Genomic DNA, 21,096 nt, shown 5'->3' on the forward strand with positions numbered 1-21,096 from the left:
TTATATGTCTCAATGAGATCTCCCCTCATTCTTCTAAACTCTAGCGAGTACAAGCCTAGTTTATTCAGCCTGTAGGTGGTGGAAGGAATGAATGTTGAAGGTGATGGATGGGGTGCCAAGCAAGTGGGATGGTGCCAAGCTTCTTGAGTGCTGTTGGAGTTTTACTCAAAGAATATACTCAAAGAATGCAGAATTTTCAATCTAAGCTTTTTAATTTTCTCGAGGTGATATTAGGGGAATGTTTAGTAGGGGGTAATGTGGGTATCTGGACAATTGACCCCAGCTGTCTCTCAAAGAGCTGGCAGGATTCAATGGGCCGAATGGCTGAGTTATTCTGGGCAATGAGGTTCCCTGATAGTTCTCTCTGGCCAGTAGTCCCCGCCCTGTTTATGTAGTGTTTGCAAAGTAACTGGGCTGAGACTGAGTGAGTTACTGAGTCCAGCCCCCAGTTCACAAGTTGGCTACTTTGTGTGTGTGTGTTATCCCTGTTGCTTGAAGTTTTATTCTGGAGATTGCAATGCAATTCCACAGCCCCCCGGCCCTCCAGAGCTCCCTCCACGCCCCCACACCCATTCACCCCACGCCGTTTTACATCGAGGACATTCTGAGCCGGGGCGCCGCCGCTCCCCGTCGCCAGGCCGCCCTGTGCACCTCCCTCCCGGCGGCACTCTACCCGCTGCCGCCCGGTTTCAGGTGCGGGCTTTACCCGGAGAGCTTCTTCCCAGCGCTGCCTCACCTGTACCGGAGTCCACTCCTCCCCGAACATCTGGCTCTCTACAACCCGACAGCTGCCGAACCTCAGCATCCCATCTACAGACCTCTCCCCCTGGGTAAGTGTGTGTGTGGGAGGGTTAAGTACAGAACAGGGGGAGAGGAACATAGGTGACAGAAATATAAGGTGAACAAGGGTTAAAAATACAGATAAAAGATAATAACGAGATTGATAAATTACAAATAAGATTAGTGGTCAAATCTTGAGATGGGGAAACACTATAAGATCAGAATAAGAGCATGTTGAATGGGACAGAGTGTGAGGTTGAGGGAATGAGGCAGAATTTAAGAGCAAGTTAAAGGTGTAAAATGTTCAAGTCTCTGAGGATTGCGAAAGTGACAAATGTGCGGGCTCTGAACTTTATAAACATTTATTTGCTAAACGATGAGTGAGATTATTTTTGCATCAAAGACAGAATATGTTTGTCAATTAGATTTGGAGCGAGAATTGTGCAAACGATTGAGAAACATTCTTTGATCGCTATACAAACACACAGTGACAGCAGCCTGTAAAATATTGTTAATTTGCGAAGGTTTGTTTTGTTAAAAGAAAGACACAAATTGTTGTTCCGCTTTCAACAAGGGCACTTGGTTTGTAAACTTTTTAGGGTTGTATTTGTTTCCTTCAAGAAATGTAAATACAATTCCGTTTTTCAGCTGTTGAGTAATTTTTGGGATGGGGCACATAGCTTTCCCTAGATTGGAGAAAGGAGCTGTTTATGTGTGTGTGTGGCTGCCAGTTTGGTGGATTCCAGGCTATCTCTCCTGCAGACAGTGGAAATCTCTGACCCTCTACTTGTATAACAAATTCAACAATTTATAAGTTTGGGTCACCGCCCCAATGTGTGTGTTTCTCGATTGCCAGTCCGGCTCACTCATTGCCACTGAATATTTGAATGACTCCTGTCTCGACCACCCAGCCCTCTCTGTGGCTGAGGCTCCCTTCACAATGCAACACACACGGGAGGCCATTCGGGCCGTAGCCAAAGAGCTATCCCATTAGTCTACTCCCTGTGCACTCTCCCCACACTCAGTATTGATCTAATTCACTTCTGGGGTTTCCTACTGAATCTGCTTCCTTTCAGGCTGTGCCCAACTCACTTATAAATTAAAAAAAACAATGTTTGTTCCTTTCTTTTTGCATCTCTCAAAATGGTGTTGGGGACTGGGGTGAGTTAAATAATTTGATTCAACAAGTATTTCATTGTTATTCAATTATATCAACCAAAATACTTCTTTCCATGAATTGTTATACATATATATAGGAGTTAAATATACCGATAAAGGGAATAGGAGCACCACTCAGCCCTTCAGGCCTATTCTGGACAATTTACATTTATTACAAAGATATGGCAGGCTAAGTGATTTTTAAGGGTGTTTTTTTTTCTTATAATCTGAAACATGCTGCCCGGAGATAGGGTGGAAGCTGATTCAGTATTCACCCTCAAAAGGGAATTGGGTAAATAGGGCAAGAAAAGGGCAAGATTGGATGAGTGAAGCAGGAAGAGCAGAGGAGCCGGAGCCAGCACCAGCACGATGGGCTGAATGGCCTCTTGAGTCTGCTGCCAGTATAACTGATCTACCCCAACTCTGCTTACCTGCACTACTCTCACTATAGAACCCCGATTGACATTGGCTTCAGGTGCGACAGTGCCCCCATTTTGAAATTCTCTTCATCCTTTCCCGCTTCCTCCATGGCCTCCTGCCTCTTTATCTCTGTAATACCCCCCTTCCCGCCCCACCCACTCCTCTCAGATATCCACACACCTTCAGTTCAGCCACCCTGGGGCCTCTCATTTTCTGACCTCACACTGGTGGCCAATTCCTTCTGCTGCTGCTGAGGTGCTAGACTCTGGAATTCTTTCCCAAAATGGTTCCATTCCTTCATCCCCATGGTACGGCATGGCAGCACAGTGGTTAGCACTGCTGCTTCACAGCTCCAGGGTCCTGGGTTCGATTCCCGGCTCAGGTCACTGCCTGTGTGGCGTTTGTGCATTCTCCTCATGTCTGCGTGGGTTTCCTCCGGGTACTCCAATTTCCTCCCGCAGTCCCAAAGATGTGCTGGTTAGGTTGATTGGCCGTGCTAAGAAATTGCCCCTTAGTGTCCAGGGATGCGTAGGTTAGAGGGATTAGTGAGTATAATATTAAGGGATATGGGGGTAGGGCCTGGGTGGGATTGTGTTCGGTGCAGACTCGATGGGCCGAAGGGTCTCTTTCTGCACTGTAGGGTTCTATGATCTCAGACAGGTGGCAGATGCAATTTAAAATGGAAAAAGTATAAGAGGAGGGTGTTCATTGTGGCAGAGGGATAAGGAGGGGAAATATAAACGAAATGATACAGTTCTAAAGTGTGCTGGGTCAGAGAGACTGCGGCTTCATGGGCGCCGCACCTGCGCAAAGATATTTTGGCCTTGGAGGGAGTGCAGAGGAGGTTTACTAGGCTGATTCCGGAGTTGAGGGGGTTGAGCTATGAGGAGAGGCTGAATAAACTAGGCTTGTACTCGTTGGAGTTTAGAAGAATGAGGGGAGATCTCATTGAGACGTATAAGATGATGAATGGGATGGATAGGATAGAGGTGGAGAGACTCTTCCTGCTCAAAAAAGACAGTAGGACTAGGGGGCACAGCCTCAAGATAAAGAGGGGGCGTTTGACAAAGTACCTCATAAGAGGTTATTGCAGAAGGTCAGGGGACTTGGAGTTGGGGGTAGGGTGTTAGCGTGGATAGAGGATTGGTTGTCAAATAGGAGGCAGAGAGTGGGGGTCAACGGGTGCTATTCGGATTGGCGGATGGTGACTAGTGGAGTGCCCCAGGGGTCGGTGCTGGGGCCTCAGCTTTTTACCATTTATATAGATGATCTGGAGGAGGGAACCGAGTGTAGGGTGTCGAAATTTGCGGATGACACCAAGATTGGGGGAACGGCAAATTGTGCGGAGGGTGTGGAGAGTCTGCAGAAGGATCTAGATAGGCTGGGCGAATGGGCCAGGAAATGGCAAATGGAATTTAATGTTGGCAAGTGTGAGGTGGTCCACTTTGGTAGGAAGAATGGTAGGAAGGACTATTACTTACGTGGCGAAAAACTGCAGCAGGCGACGGTGCAGAGGGACCTCAGGGTCCTTGTGCATGAGTCGCAAAAACCCAGCTTGCAGGTGCAGCAGGTGGTCAGGAAGGCGAATGGGATGCTGGCCTTCATAGCGAAGGGGATTGAATATAAAAGTAGGGAGGTCTTGCTGCAGCTGTATAGGGCATTGGTGAGGCCGCAGCTGGAGTACTGTGTGCAGTTTTGGGCGCCGCACCTGCGCAAAGATATTTTGGCCTTGGAGGGAGTGCAGAGGAGGTTTACTAGGCTGATACCGGAGTTGAGGGGGTTGAGCTATGAGGAGAGGCTGAATAAACTAGGCTTGTACTCGTTGGAGTTTAGAAGAATGAGGGGAGATCTCATTGAGACGTATAAGATGATGAATGGGATGGATAGGATAGAGGTGGAGAGACTCTTCCCGCTCAAAAAAGACAGTAGGACTAGGGGGCACAGCCTCAAGATAAAGGGGGGGCGTTTTAGAACAGAGTTGAGGAGGAACTTCTTCACTCAAAGGGTGGTGAATCCCTGGAATTCTCTGCCCGTTGAAGTGGTGGAGGCTGCCTCGCTAAATATTTTCAAGAAGCGGGTTGATGGGTTTTTGATAAGAGAGGGGATTAAGGGTTATGGGGAGAGGGCCGGAAAGTGGAACTGAGCCACGACAGATCAGCCATGATCTTATTGAATGGCGGGGCAGGCTCGAAGGGCCAGATGGCCTACTCCTGCTCCTATTTCTTATGTTCTTATGTTTTAGAACGGAGTTGAGGAGGAACTTCTTCACTCAAAGGGTGGTGAATCTCTGGAATTCTCTACCCGTTGAAGTGGTGGAGGCTGCCTCGCTAAATATTTTCAAGAAGCGGGTTGATGGGTTTTTGATAAGAGAGGGGATTAAGGGTTATGGGGAGAGGGCCGGAAAGTGGAACTGAGCCACGACAGATCAGCCATGATCTTATTGAATGGCGGGGCAGGCTCGAAGGGCCAGATGGCCTACTCCTGCTCCTATTTCTTATGTTCTTATGTTCATATACTTTGAATTTTGAAGGTGGCTGGACAGATTGAGTGAGTAGTTAGCAAAACATATGGGATCTTGAGCTTCATTGAGTACTAAAGCAGAGACATTATGCTGAATCTTTATGGTTCAGTTCTGGTGTCCCACTTTAGGAAGGATGGAAGGTCCTTGCGAGGTTACAGAGGAGATTTCCCAGAATAGTTCCTGGGATGATTTGATTTATTATTGTCACATGTATTGGTATACAGTGGAAAGTATTGTTCCTTGGGCACCATACAGATAAAACATACCATTCATAGAGAAGGAAAGGAGAGAGTGCAGAAAGTAGTGTTACAGTCATGATGTGGAGGTGCTGGCGTTGGACTGGGGTGGGCCCAGTAAGAAGTCTCACAACACCAGTTAAAGTCCAACAGGTTTATTTGGTAGTCAAGCTTTCAGAACGCTGCTCCTTCATCAAGGGGAGTGTGGGATGGAGGAGAGAGCGTGAGATGGATGAGAGAGTGTGGCATGGAGGAGGGATGAGGGATGGAGGAGGGATTGTGAGATGGAGGAGGGATTGTGAGATGGAGGAGGGATTGTGAGATGGAGGAGGGATTGTGAGATGGAGGAGGGATTGTGAGATGGAGGAGGGAGTGTGAGATGGAGGAGGGAGTGTGAGATGGAAGAGGGAGTGTGAGATGGAGGAGGCAGTGTGAGATGGAGGAGGGAGTGTGAGATGGAGGAGGGAGTGTGAGATGGAGGAGGGAGTGTGAGATGGAGGAGGGAGTGTGAGATGGAGGAGGGAGTGTGAGATGGAGGAGGGAGTGTGAGATGGAGGAGGGAGTGTGAGATGGAGGAGGGAGTGTGAGATGGAGGAGGGAGTGTGAGATGGAGGAGGGGGTGTGGGATGGAGGAGGGGGTGTGGGATGGAGGAGGGGATGTGGGATGGAGGAGAGGATGTGGGATGGAGGAGGGGGTGTGGCATGGAGGATAGAGTATGAGATGGAGAAGGGGTGAGGGATGGAGGAGGGAGTGTGATATGGAGGAGGGAGTTTGCGATGGAGAAGGAGGTGATGGATGGAGAAGGGAGCGTGGGATGGAGGAGGGAGCGTGGGATGGAGGAGGGAGCGTGGGATGGAGGAGGGAGCGTGGGATGGAGGAGGGAGCGTGGGATGGAGGAGGGAGCGTGGGATGGAGGAGGGAGCGAGTGATGGAGGAGGGAGTGTGGGATGGAGGAGGGAGTGTGGGATGGAGGAGGGAGTGTGGGATGGAGGAGGGGGTGTGGGATGGAGGATGGAGTGAGGCATGGACACGGGAGTGTGAGATGGAGGGGAGGATGTGAGATGTAGGAGTGAGTGTGGGATGTAGGAGTGAGTGTGGGATGTAGGAGGTATTATGAGATGGAGGAGGGGGCAAGAGATGGAGGAGGGAGTAGGACTACTACTTACATGGAGAAAAACTGCAGCAGGCGACGGTGCAAAGGGACCTCGGGGTCCTTGTGCATGAGTCGCAAAAACCCAGCCTGCAGGTGCAGCAGGTGGTCAGGAAGGCGAATGGGATGCTGGCCTTCATAGCGAGGGGGGATTGAATATAAAAGTAGGGAGGTCTTGCTGCGGCTGTATAGGGCATTGGTGAGGCCGCAGCTGGAGTACTGTGTGCAGTTTTGGTCGCCGTACTTACGCAAGGATATTTTGGCCTTGGAGGGAGTGCAGAGGAGGTTTACTAGGCTGATGCCGGAGTGGAGGGGGTTGAGCTATGAGGAGAGGCTGAATAAACTAGGCTTGTACTCGTTAGAGTTTAGAAGAATGAGGGGAGATCTCATTGAGACGTATAAGATGATGAATGGGATGGATAGGATAGAGGTGGAGAGACTCTTCCCGCTCAGAAAGGATAGTAGGACTAGGGGGCACAGCCTCAAGATAAAGGGGGAGCGGTTTAGAACGGAGTTGAGGAGGAACTTCTTCACTCAAAGGGTGGTGAATCTCTGGAATTCTCTGCCCGTTGAAGTGGTGGAGGCTACCTCGCTAAATATTTTTAAGACACGAGTTGATGGGTTTTTGATAAGAGAGGGGATTAAGGGTTATGGGGAGAGGGCGGGAATGTGGAACTGAGACACGACAGATCAGCCATGATCTTATTGAATGGCGGGGCAGGCTCGAAGGGCTAGATGGCCTACTCCTGCTCCTATTTCTTATGTTCTTACGTTCTTATGAGTGTTAGATGGAGGAGAGAGCGTGAGATGGAGGAGGGAGCGTGGGATGGAGGAGGGGCGTGGGATGGAGGAGGGGGCGTGGGATGGAGGAGGGGGCGTGGGATGGAGGAGGGGGCGTGGGATGGAGGAGGGAGCGTGGGATGGAGGAGGGAGCGTGGGATGGAGGAGGGAGCGTGGGATGGAGGAGGGAGCGTGGGATGGAGGAGGGGGGTGTGTGATGGAGGAGAGGTGAGGGATGGAAGGGACAGTAATGAGCTGGAACTTGGTGCCAAGGAGGATGTGGAAATCAAGGATTTTAAAAGGAAATTGGATGGGTCCTTGTGGAAAATATATTAGCAAAGCGATGGGAATGGAGAGAAGGAGTGACACTGAATGGATTGGTCTACAGAGGGCTGGAATGGACTGGATGGGTCAAATGGCCTCCTTCTGTACTGTCCCCATTCTGAGACTCTACAATCTTTTGTAAAACATCTCTCAAAACTTAACACTGTATATTTAGTCCACTCCATTCAGCGTACATTTATGTGGTTTTGTTTTAATCTTATTACTGATTATTAATCCAACGTGAGTTCAAATCCAATCAATGGAAAGTATAAAATAAATCATAGGTCTCAGTAAATGTGACCCGTGATAGATTATCTGTAACTGTGCCACTAACAACCTTTGAGGGATGTAACCTAGTGTTCTTGACCCTGTTTAAATCTATGAGTGCTTCCAGTCTCCACACCAGTTGGTTATTTGCTATTATTTCACAGGATGTGGGCATTGCTGGCTGGGCCAACATATATTGTCCATCCCTAACTACCTTGAGAAGGTGGTGGTGAGCTGTCTGCTGAACCGCTCACTCTATGTGTGTAGGTACATCCATGTTGCTGTTTGGGAGGAAGTTCCACAATTTGACCCAGCGACAGTGAAGGAGTGGCGATATATTTCCAAGTAGGAATGGTGTTCGAGGGGAACATGCAGTTGATGGTGTTCCCATACACCTGCTGTTCTTGTCCTTCCAGGTGACAGAGATCATGGGTTTGGAAGATGCTGTTGAAGAAGTCTTGGAGTGCTGCAGTGCATCTTGTAGATGGTACACACGGCTGCCACTGTGCATTGGTGGTGGAGGCAGTGACTGTTGAATGTTTGAGGAGTGGGTGCCAATCAAGCGGGGCTGCTTTGTCCTGGATGGTGTTGAGCTTCTTGAGTGTTGTTGGAACTGCCCCCATCCAGTCATTCAGGGCATCAATGTAAAACAGTCCCTAATAAATCCAATCCGGAATTCTGGAGAAACTTCCCCGGGGAGTGGTAGAGACTAAGCTAATATCAGAGATTGGAAAACTGGAAAAACACATGAGGGAGAAAGGAACAGAAGGATGTATCGATGGTGTGAGATGAAGATGGGAGGAATATAAACAGTGATTTGGAGCTGAATGGTCTGTAAATGAACTGTGAATTCTCTGTAACTCTCTGATTATTCCAGTACGCTCCTGACTTGTGCCTTGCAGACGCTGGAGAGTCAGGAGGTGAGTTACTTGCTTCAGGATTCTCACCCTGCCTCTTGTAGCCACAGTATTTAAGTGGCTGAAACAGAAGCAGAAAACATAAGAAAAACTCAGCGGGTTTTGCATCATCTGTAAGAGAAACAGAGTTAACATTCTGAGCCTGTATGACCTACAGTGCTATATTGGCTCTGATCGCTTTCGTTCAGTTTATAAGCTGGTCCAGTTCAGTTTCTGCTCAATGGTGACAGGATATTGATAGTGGGCGATTTGGCAGTGGTAAATCCATTGAATGCCAAGAGGCATTGGGGTCAGATTCTTGGAGATGGTCATTGCCTGGCACGTGTGTGGCATGAATGTTTCTTGCCGCTTGTCAGCCCAAGCCTGTATATTGTCCAGATCTTGTTGCATTTGGACATGGACTGCTTCAGTATGTGAGGAGTCGCGAATGGTGCTGAACATTGTACAATCATCGGCGAACATCCCCACCTCTGACCTTACGATGGAAGGTTGACTTTAAATCTGCTGGCATGCCACTCAGTGGTATTAGACTGCTCTCCAGGCATTTGGGGATGGGCATTAAATACTATATAAATGCCCACACCATAAACATACAATTGACAAACTCCCTTCACGAGCTGGCATCCCGTGCGAGTTTAAATTAAATATGCTTGCCTAAGATGTGTTAACATTGAGGGCCCCACGCAACCCAGTGGCAGAAGTTTTCTTTGCTGATCTGAGAAAGAAACCAGATTTCAGTAGTCTCAATGTGTCCAGGGTGTGCAGTCGAAACCCGCAGAATCCACCTATTTCCATTCAGTGGTGTTCAAGTGACTGCCTGGTTCCTCTTTCACACTGAGACGGGTGGTGCGATCTGATGGTACATGTGTCTCAATATTAACTGTCAATGCTCACACATCACTACCTACCTCTCCCTTCCTCCTTGCTTTACTGAGAAAAGTTAGTTTGTTTACCATAATTCTGGTAAGCGGGATGTCTCTGGAGGGGAGAAAATAAAGCTGCGCTTTTTCACAAAAAGATTTATCATTCAAGACTATTTTCAAAGCGCAGCTTTGAATATTCTTCCGGTTGGTAATTTTGTTTCACATAAATATACATAAATATATAGATATCAGCAATCATCAATGCGCAGTATACAGGAAGTGTTTGAAAGTCAGTAACTGGCTGCCGAGTGTTGATAGGGGGGCATTTCCTTTTCTCTGGGCAGAATATGAGCAATTATAGCAATACTGTGTCGTTTGAGGGTGCTGTGGTGAACTGGGAAATGAGGAACTAAGTGCAGAACTAAGCACAGGGAGAGACAAGTCACACACAAGTCACCCTGAGTGACTGGCAGGGTGTTGGGCAATCGTTCAGTTGAAAGCTGCTGAAGGAGACGCAAAGAGCAACAAGAGCCAAAGAGAAGAAGGGATAGCAAACTGCTGGTGTGCAGCACAAGCAGAAAGTGCGGAGCATGCAGACAGTAAGTCCTGTCACTGCCTCAAACAGCAATAACAGCTTCACATTTAGGGTCAGGAGAAGGCCATTCATCTCCTATTGCATGGTCAAAGGTGGAGGCCATTGACCCTGTTACGTAGGAGCAGAAGGAGGCCATTTGGCCCCACCAGGCTGTTTTTCAGGAACCGGAGGAGGCCATTCAGCCCCTCATTCTGTTACGCAGGAACAGGAGGAGGTCATTCAGCCCCACCAGTCTGTTACGCAGGAACAGGAGGAGGTCATTCAGCCCCTCATTCTGTTACGCAGGAACAGGAGGAGGTCGTTCAGCCCCACCAGGCTGTTATTCAGGAACAGGAGGAGGTCATTCAGCCCCACCAGTCTGTTACGCAGGAACAGGAGTGGTCCATTCAGCCCCCCCAAGACTGTTTTGCAGGAACAGGAGGAGGCCATTCAGCCCCCCAACCTATTACACAGGAATAGGAGAAGCCATTCAGCCCCCCAACCTGTTATGCAGGAACTGTGTTTCTGTCTGTGTGTCTCTCTCTTCTTCTCTATCTCTGTCTCTCTCTGTCTGTCTTTATCTTTGTCTCTGTCTGTCTCTGTTTTACTATCTCTGTTTCTCTGTCTTATTCTGTCTCTCTCCCTGTTTCTCTTCTCTGTCTGTCAGTCCGTGTGTGTGTGTGTGTGTGTGTGTGTGTGTGTGTGTGTGTGTGTGTGTGTGTGTGTGTGTGTGTGTGTGTGTGTGTGCGCGCGCGCATGCTGAAGTGTCAGGGACTATGCTACACCAATGCAAGTGTTTTTCAGCTTTCTTATCTAATTTAGGACCTCCTTTAACCATTTTAAACACCTGAATTTGATCATAATTCAGTCTACCAAACTCAAACCCTAAACTTACCTTTTCTCATTCAAATGCTGACAGGGGCAAACCCAGATGGTGATGTGGAGTTGCCGGCGTTGGATGGGGTAAGCAGAGTGAGAAGTCTCACAACTTTGACCTGGTGTTGTGAGACTTCTTACTGTGCTAACCCAGACAATGTCATTCCAATTTCACTTGATAGTTCAAAGATGTGCGTCTTTGAAAAATGGAAAGGAAAATAAATCTTCGTGCCAAAAAAAGGCACTGAAACCGTTGGATTGTTTTCAAAAATCCCCAATTCTCAGTGTTTAGGAAATGAAATCTATTGTTCTCACCAGTTCATGAGAACTAGAGATGGAATATAAATGTTGATCTTGCTATATTTGAATAATTGGTATTAAAAATTGCAGAATTACCTGTCTTTCCTTCATGGTCTTTTTTTGGAAATGAAGGTATCTCTGGAACCAAAGGAGTTTATGGCACAAGAAAGGGGCCATTCTCCTCCTCATTCCCATGCCAGCTCTTTGCTTGTTCAGTTCAATTCTAATCCCACTGCCCAACGCTGGCATCTATACCTGTAACCTGTTTGATAGGGTAACTGGGGGCAAATATTCCCTCCATCAGTGATGAGAGGGGGGAGTGTCAGTGAAGTGAAATTTCTTTGCACAAAGGATTGTTGGAGAATGAAGCGTTTTCGCCACTAAGAATGGTTGAATCAGAGCCCATTGAACTCATAGACGGGGAACTCGATAACCTTTTGATGCTGTTAGGGTACCAGAACAGAAACCCCAGAATATGTTATGAAGCCTGACTAACTCTCATCAGTTTTTCTATTTTGGCACTAGTGTGAGGAAGAGACGTTTCACTCCAGGTGCAATTCCATTGACACACTAGGAAGCTTTTATCAAAACAAACTTCAGTTTAACAATACACTTTAACTATAATGAATGAATTAGTTTAACATTTACTAGGGAGGCAACGGTCTCGTGGTGTCTCTAGGAAATCTGCCATCCTCACCCGGTCAGGCCTACATGTGATTCCAGAGCCGCAGCAATGTGGGTGACTTTGAACTGCCCTCCAAGGGCAACTAGGCCACAATAAATGCTGGCCAGCCAGCGATCCTCATGCCCTACGAATGAAAAAAACTGAAATACTTAAACATGACAACATGCCCTGGCTTCAATGTCCTTCCCTGTATAACGAGTGCTCAGAGCTGCACCCAACGCCTTAACTGTGACTTAACTAAAGAAAAGGAAGGGTATCTAATGTATGTTCACACCATAAAAACTTCACAGTCAATGCATTGCCTTCAAATTGCAGTTACTGCTGTAACAAAATGTTACACCACAGCAATAACACACTCAGCACAAAATGTTTATGCCAAGTCTTTACAGTGCACACAAGTCTCCTATGCTAATTTTCTCTTCCTATTCTATGTCATCACATCTCTCCATTACCTCCTCTGACCCTTGTGTATCAAGGCTCTCTTTGAATGTGTCAATGTTCTCTGCTTCAGTTATTCCTGATGGCAGCGAGTTTCACAATCACACCAATCTACATATGAAGATACACCTCTTGATTTGATCTGTTATTGGATATCCTATTTATGACCCTGCCTTTGCTGAACTATGTTTGCTCCCAGCTAACAGCACCTCAATTTTAAATTTCTTATCCTGGCTTTCAAATCCCTTCAAACCTCTCTCCTTCCCTGTCTCTGTAATCTCCAGATCTACAACCTCTGAGATAACTGTGCTCCTTCAACTTTGGCCTCTTCAGCATCCCTATTTTCAATTGCTGCACCAGGTTTGGCCACGTCTTCAGCTATCAAGACTTGAAGCTCTGGAATTCCCTTCATTAACATCTTGGCCTCTCTATCTCACCTTTTGACTACTAATCCTGGTATCTCCTTGGAAAGGACATCTGTTGGGAAGGGAGTAAGATGTTGGCTATGGTTCAGCTTGTGGCACTCTTGCCTCTGAAACAGACAATTGCGGGTTCAAGTTTCACCCTAGTGCCGGAGTACAACACTCGAGACTGACAAAGAACAAAGAATAATACAGCACAGGAACAGGCCCTTCAGCCCTCCAAAGCCTGCATCAATCATGTGTTCCTAACTAGGACATCCGTTTGTATCCCTCTATTCCCAGTCTGTTCATGTGGCTATCTAGATAAGTCTTAAATGATCCTAGCGTGTCTGCCTCAGCCACCTTGCTTGGTGCTGCATTCCAGGCCCTCACCACCCTCTGTATAAAATACATCCCCCGCATATCTGTATTGAATCTTGCCCCCCCCCTTACCTTGAACTTGTGACCCCTTGTGTTTGTCATTTCTGACCTGGGAAAAAGCTTCCCACTGTTTACCCTATCTATGTCCTTCATAACTTTATAAACTTCTATTAGGTCGCCCCCTCAACCTCCATCTTTCCAGGGAGAACAACCCTAGTTTACTCAATCTCACCTCATAGCTAATACCCTATATACCAGGCAACATCCTGGTAAACCTTTTCTGTACTCTCCCCAAAGCCTCCATGTCCTTCTGTTAGTGTAGCGACCAGAATTGGATGCAGTATTCCAAATGCGGCCTAACCAATGTTCTATATAACTGCAACATCATATGCCAACTTTTATACTCTGTGCCCCATCCAATAAAGGCAACCATGCTATCTGCCTTCTTCACCACCTTTTCCACCTGTGTTGCCACCTTTAAGGATCTGTGGACTTGCACACCCAGACCCCTCTGTGTGTCTATACTCCTGATGGTTCTGCCATTATTATATAGCTCCTTCCCTGCATTAGATCTACCAAAATGCATCACTTCGCATTTATCTGGATTAAATTCCATCTGCCATTTCTCCGCCCAATTTTCCAGCCTATCTATATTCTGCTGTATTCTCTGACAATGTGCATCACTACCCGCAACTCCAGCAATCTTTGTGTCGTCCGCAAACTTACTAATCAGATCAGCTACATTTTCTTCTAAATCATTTATATATATGACAGATAGCAGAGGTCCTAGTACAGAGCCCTATGGAACACCACAAGTCACAGATCTCCAATCAAAAAAAGACCCCTCCACTGCCACCATCTGTCTTCTATGGCCAACACAGTAAGAAGTCTCACAACACCAGGTTAAAGTACAACAGGTTTACCTGTTGGACTTTAATCTGGTGTTGTGAAACTTCTTACTGTGTTTGCCCCAGTCCAACGCCGGCATCTCCACATCATGACTTCTATGGCCAAGCCAGTTCTGTACACATCTAACTAGTTCATCTTTGATCCTGTGAGATTTAACCTTTTGCACCAGCCTGCCATGAGGGACCTTGTCAAATGCTTTACTAAAATCCATGTAGATAAGAACATAAGAACATAAGAACATAAGAAATAGGAGCAGGAGTAGGCCATCTAGCCCTTCGAGCCTGCCCCGCCATTCAATAAGATCATGGCTGATCTGTCGTGGCTCAGTTCCACTTTCCCGCCCTCTCCCCATGACATCCAACGCTTTTCTCTCGTCAATCAATTTTGTCACCTCCTCAAAAAACGCAACCAAATTTGTGAGGCATGACCTCCCTCGTACAAAACCCTAATGAGACTATTCAGTTCTAAATGTGTATAGATCCTATCTCTAAGAATCTTCTCCAACAATTTCCCTACCATGGATGTCAAGCTCACTGGCTGATAATTACCCAGGTTATCCTTGCTACCCTTCTTAAATAATGGGACCACAGTTGCTATCATCCAATCCTCTGGGACCTCACATGTGTCCAATGAAGAAACAAAGATTTCTGTTAGAGGCCCAACAATTTAACCTCTTGTCTCCCTCAGTAAAACCTCCAGTTGCAGTCCTGAGGGAGTGCTGCATTGTGTTTAGATTCCCAGACCAGAATCCCAAATTACATTAGAATGTCAGACTAAACCTTGACCATTTTACTATTTTGGCATAAGTAGAGGACAGGATGCTTCAGTCCAGGAATACTTCCACTGAAAATTAAAGACGTTTTATTGTAAAACAAACTTTATTAAATGACACAGTCTAAAAAATGAAGCAGCTTAACTATTAACAGTAAAACAATTTTCAAAAATGAAAAGGAAACAACTTGTAACCTATCACTGTTTCAGTTCCAAATAAGCAACATTCCTCTTATAGACCAAAAGCCACTTTAAATACTGTTAGCAACCATAAATATACTTGCTATAATGAGTGCGGACATTTTGAAGTTTTTGGAGAGTGAGTTCCAAAAAGCAATAGTAGAGACATGGCTTTGGGGAAGTTGATGGGATTGAAGGTGGATAATTCTCCAGGTCCTTGTGGAAGTGGCCCTGGAAATAGTAGATCCATTAGTGGTTAATTTCTAAAATTCTTTGGACTCTGGAGTGGTTCCTACAGATTGAAGGAGAGTGAATGTAAGCCCACTATTCAAAAAGGGAGGTTGAGCGAAAACAGGGAACTACAGATGTGAGCCTAACGTCGGTACTGGGGAAGTTGCTAGAGTTTATTATCAAGGATTTCAGAGCTCAGCATTTGGAAGGCAGTGGGATAATCGGACAAAGTCAGCATGGATTTACAAAGGGAAATCATGCTTGACTAATCTGCTAGAATTTTTTGAGGATGTAACTAGTGGAGTTGACAGAGGAGAACTGGTGGATGTTGTTTATCTAGACTTTCAGAAGGTTTTCAACAAGGGGGAGCTGGTAGATCTATTGAATACCAAACAATACCCACTCCGCTCTTTGTTATAATAGAATATATTTCTTACAAACAATGAATCACAGAATGATATCTTAATGATTATAACCAATAATGATAGTAAATCCCGATCAAACTGTACTCACCCAAACAGCTGTCTAGATTTCCTTAAGAAATGTAAGCTTTTCTCTTTCTTACTCTTAACCACCTGGTTCTACCCTTTGATTCACTTTTCTTTATTCTTTTATCCTCCTAGTTTTGTTCTTGCTTCTTTATTTAACTTTCAGCTATTTAAAGATGGTCCCTAATATCAGTTACTCATGAACCAATCAGCTTATCTCTTTCATAGAGTCATAGAAGTTTACAGCATGGAAACAGGCCCTTTAGCCTGACTTGTCCATGCCGCCCTTTCTTTTCAAACCCCTAAGCTAATCCCAATTGCACACATTTGGCCCATATCCCTCTATACCCATCGTATCCGTTGACCACCTCTACAACTGCCTCTGGCAGCTTGTTCCAGACACTCAATGATGCTATTTGATGCGATCCTTGGATTTTTCAAAGTGAATGCACTGTTTGGCAGCTGTGCTTTGCAGGTCTCTGAGCCTCGCGCTCCCTTTATTCCCCACTTCCAGAAGACTGTGCCTCGCAGGTCCCTGAGCCTCGCGCTCCCTTTATTCCCCACTTCCAGAAGACAGTGCCTCGCAGGTCCCTGAGCCTTGTGTTTCCTTTATCCCCCACTCCCAGGACTGTGTCTCTCACAGTTCTGGTGCTCTCCAGCCTCAGAGGACCCCGAACCTGGCACCCATTTTATTCCCCACTCCCAGAAACATGTATCTCACAGGTACCCGCACCCGATGTTTTCTTTATCCCCCACTCCCAGGAGAGTGTCTCTTGCTGAACTGCTGCTTTCCGTTCCCCGAAGGTAACTTATGTTTCCGAAGCTTTTTGTTTTACACTCATCAGAACAATTATTTTTTCCTTATTCGTTCGTGAGATGAGGGCATCACTGACTAGGTCAGCATTTTTAGCCAATCCCTGAGCGCAGTTAAGAGTCAACTACATTGCTGTGGGTCTGGAGTCACATGTAGGCCAGACCAGGACAAGTTGGGCCAAAGGGCCTGTTTCCATGCTGTAAACCTCTATGACTCTAATATGTGAGGATTTCATTCACTAAAGGACTTGAGTGAACCAGATGGGTTTTTACGACAATTGACAATGATTTCATGGAATTAATCCAGATTTCTATTTGATTCAAATTTCACCATGGTGGGATTTGAACCCAAGTCCCCAGAGCATTACCCTGGGTCCCTGGATTACTAGTCCAGTGACAATTCCACTATGACACACCTCCCAGATAATGAAAGAATACCAAATTTCAAACAAAATTTGATGGCAGACGTCCTTGCATCAAGGAGATGAGCAAATCAGATGATAGTTGTTATAATCCATCCTCCTTACATCAATGTATTCAGGATCTATCAATCGAATTCAAAAGTTCCACTAACTGTCATGGTGGGATTTGAACCCATGTCCCCAGGTCACGCACCAGTAACCTTACCCTCTGCAAAGGAGTCTGTGAATATTCTGAAATAGAAAAGGAATTGGAAAGTGCAATATAGAAGCTCGAAACGGAAGATTGTAAGCAATAGATTTCCCAACCACTCATTTGCAACTTCCTCTTTTTAACCTTTCTCCTATGTAAACTTCTCTGTCTATCTATCTTTTACAATTCATAGATTCATAGAATCTCTACAGTGCAGAATGAGGCCATTCAGCCCATCAAGTCTGCAGCGACTCTCTGACAGCGTATTGTACCTAGACCCTATCCCCACGTATTTAGAGTCATAGAGGTTTACAGCATGGAAACAGGCCCTTCAGCCCAACTTGTCCATGCCGCCCTTCATTTACCACTCAGCTAGTCCCAATTGCCTGCGTTTGGTCCATATCCCTCTATACCCACTTTATCCATGTAACTATGTAAATGCTTTTTAAAAGACAAAATTGTACCCATCTCTAATACTGCCTCTGGCAGCTTGTTCCAGACACTCACCACCCTCTGTGTGGGAAAAAAAAGGCCCTTCTGGACCCCTTTGTATCTCTCCCCTCTCACCTTAAACTTATTCCCACTAGTTTTAGAATCCCCTACCTTTGGAAAAAGATATTGACTATCTATCTGACCTGTGCCCCTCATTATTTTTGTAGGCCTCTATAAGATCACCCCTAAGTTATGTGTGGAACCGGAGGAGATTGGAGAGGCATTGAACCAATATTTCTCTTCGGTGTTCACGCAGGGGTTCATGGATATAGCTGAGGAGGACACTGGGTTGCAGGGGAGTAGAATTGACAGTGTTGCAGTTGATAAGGAGGATGTGCTAGATATTCTGGAGGGTCTGAAAATAGATAAGTCCCCTGGTCCGGATGGGATTTACCCCAGGATTCTCTGGGAGGCAAGAGAAGTGATTGCAGAGCCTCTGGCTCTGATCTTCAGGTCGTCATTGGCCTCTGGTATAGTACCGGAAGATTGGAGGTTAGCGAATGTTGTCCCATTGTTTAAGAAGGGGAACAGAGACTTCCCCGGGAATTATAGACCAGTGAGTCTCACTTCTGTTGTGGGCAAGGTTTTAGAAAAAATTATTCGGGATAGGATTTATAGTTATTTGGAGAGTAATGAATTGATTGGAGATAGTCAGCATGGTTTTGTGGCGGGTAGGTCGTGCCTTACTAACCTTATTGAGTTTTTTGAGAAAGTGACCAAAGAGGTGGATGGGGGTAAGGCAGTGGACGTGGTGTATATGGATTTTAGTAAAGCGTTTGATAAGGTTCACCATGGTAGGCTTCTGCAGAAAATGCAGATGTATGGGATTGGGGGTGATCTAGGGAATTGGATCAGGAATTGGCTAGCGGATAGGAGACAGAGGGTGGTGGTTGATGGTAAATATTCATCATGGAGTTCGGTTACGAGTGGTGTGCCTCAGGGATCTGTTTTGGGGCCACTGCTGTTTGTAATTTTTATTAATGATCTGGATGAGGGTATAGTTGGGTGGATTAGTAAATTTGCTGATGACACCAAAGTCGGAGGTGTGGTAGAAAGTGATGAAGGGTGTCATAGTTTGCAGGAAGACTTAGACAGGTTGCAGAGCTGGGCCGAGAGGTGGCGGATGGAGTTTAATGCGGAGAAGTGTGAGGTAATTCACTTTGGTAGGAATAACAGATGTGTCGAGTATAGGGCTAACGGGAGGACTTTGAATAGTGTGGATGAGCAGAGGGATCTAGGTGTATGTGTACATAGATCCCTGAAAGTTGGGAATCAAGTAGATAAGGTTGTTAGGAAGGCATACGGTGTCTTGGCGTTTATTGGTAGGGGGATTGAATTTAGGAGTCGCAGCGTTATGTTGCAACTGTACACAACTCTGGTGCGGCCGCACTTGGAGTACTGTGTGCAGTTCTGGTCCCCACATTACAGGAAGGATGTGGAGGCTTTGGAGAGGGTGCAGAGGAGGTTTACCAGGATGTTGCCTGGTATGGAGGGGAGGTCCTATGAGGAGAGGCTGAGGGATTTGGGGTTGTTTTCGCTGGAAAGAAGGCGGCTAAGAGGGGATCTTATTGAAACATATAAGATGATTAGATAGGGTGGATAGTGATAGCCTTTTTCCTCTGATGGAGAAATCTAGCACGAGGGGGCATGGCTTTAAATTAAGGGGTGGTAGTTATAGGACGGATGTCAGGGGTAGGTTCTTTACCCAGAGGGTGGTGAGGGATTGGAATGCCCTGCCTGCTGCAGTTGTAAATGCGCCTAGTTTGGGGGCGTTTAAGAGATCCGTGGATAGGTTTATGGACGAAAAGGGATTGGTTTAGGTTAGTGGGTCATTGTTTTGTAACTGGTCGGCGCAACATTGTGGGCCGAAGGGCCTGTTCTGCGCTGTAATGTTCTATGTTCTATGTTCTAAGCCTCCAATGCTCCAGAAAAAAAAAGACCCAGTTTTTCCAGCCTTTCCTTATAACTTAAATCATCAAGTCCCAATAGCATCCTAATAAATCTTTTCTGCACTCTTTCTAGTTTAATAATACCCTTTCTATTATAGGATGACCAGAGCTGTACACAGTATTCCAAGTGTGGTCTCACCAATGTCTTGTACAACTTCAGCCAGACGTCCTAACTCCTGTATTCAGTGTTCTGACCAATGAAACCAAGAATGTCTCTTTACCACATTGTTTATTTATTAGTGCCAGAAGTAGGGTTACATTATCACTGCAATGAAGTTACTGTCAAAATCCCAGCACGCTCCAGTGCCTGTTTGGGTACAGAGGGTTAATTTAGCATGGCCAATCACCTTACCAGCACATCTTTTGGACTGTGGGAGGAAGCCAGAGCACGCGGAGGAAACCCATGCAGACATGGGGAGAACATGCAAACTCCACACAGACAGTGACCCGAGGCTGGGAATCGAACCCGAATCCCTGGCGTTGTGAAGCAGCAGTGCTAATCACAATGCCAGTGTGCTGCCCTGTCCATGTGTGACTCTACTTTCAAGAATCTATAAGCCTGTACCCTTACACCTCTTTGTTCTTTCTATAACTCTCCCCAATCCCCCTACCATTAACTGAGTATGTCCTCCCCTGGTTCGATCTACCAAAATGCATCACCTCACATTTATCTAAATCAAACTTCATCTGCCATTCATCAGCACACTGACCCAATTGATCAAGGTCCCATTACAATCTGAGATAACCTTCTTCACTATCCACTATGCCACAAATCTTGGTATCATCTGCAGATTTACTAACCATGCCTCCTAAATTCTCATCCAAATTATTAGTATAAATGACAAATAACAGTGGACCCAGCACTGATCCCTGAGGCACACCGCAGTCACAGGCCTCCAGTTTGAAAAGCAACCCTCTACAACTACCCTTCTGTCATCAAGCCAATTTTGTATACATTTGGCTAAAACCTATCATGCGATATCTTATCAAAGGCCTCGCTAAACTTCATGTAGACAACATTGACTGTGCTGCCCTCATCTACCTTCTTGGTGACCCCTTCAAAAAACTCAATCAAGTTTGAGACATGATTTCCCACTCACAAAGCCATGCTGACTATCCCTAATTGAAATGCCTGTAGATCCTGTCTCTCAGAGTACCTTCTAACAACTTACCCACTACAGATGTGAGGCTCACTGGCCTGTAATTCACTGGCATTTCCCTGCAGCTCTTCTTAACAAAAGCACAGCATTTGCCACCTTCCAATCTTCAGGCACCTCAGCATGACTATCAGTGATTCAAATACTTCTGCTCGGGGACCCACAATTTCCTCCCTAGCCTCCCACAACATCCTGGGATACACTTCATCAGATCCCAGGGCTTTATCTAGCTTCCAGCACCTCCTTCTCTGTAATATGTATACTCCTCAAGACATCACTATTTATTTCCCCAAGTTCCCTAAATCCATGTTTTCCTCAACAATAAATACTGATGAGAAATATTCTTTTAGAATCTCACCCATCTCTTGCGGATCCACACATTGATGACCTTGTTGATCCTTAAGAGGCCCTACTCTCTCCCT

At 46.1% G+C, this 21,096-nt stretch overlaps 1 protein-coding gene across 1 annotated transcript in view; it reads left to right on the forward strand.

The window, feature by feature from the left end:
• Positions 1-517: 517 nt before the first annotated feature.
• The window catches only part of LOC145348840 (hematopoietically-expressed homeobox protein hhex-like), a 48,483-nt gene continuing 27,904 nt past the window's right edge, over positions 518-21,096 (forward strand). Inside the window, exon 1 of the mRNA XM_080196869.1 lies at positions 518-830. Coding sequence (XP_080052995.1) covers positions 518-830 — 313 coding nt within the window. The remainder of the gene's footprint in view (positions 831-21,096) is intronic.

This window comes from Carcharhinus amblyrhynchos, chromosome 1 (genome assembly GCF_965287045.1).
Source record: "Carcharhinus amblyrhynchos chromosome 1, sCarAmb.v2.hapA, whole genome shotgun sequence".
Classification (NCBI taxonomy): domain Eukaryota; kingdom Metazoa; phylum Chordata; class Chondrichthyes; order Carcharhiniformes; family Carcharhinidae; genus Carcharhinus; species Carcharhinus amblyrhynchos.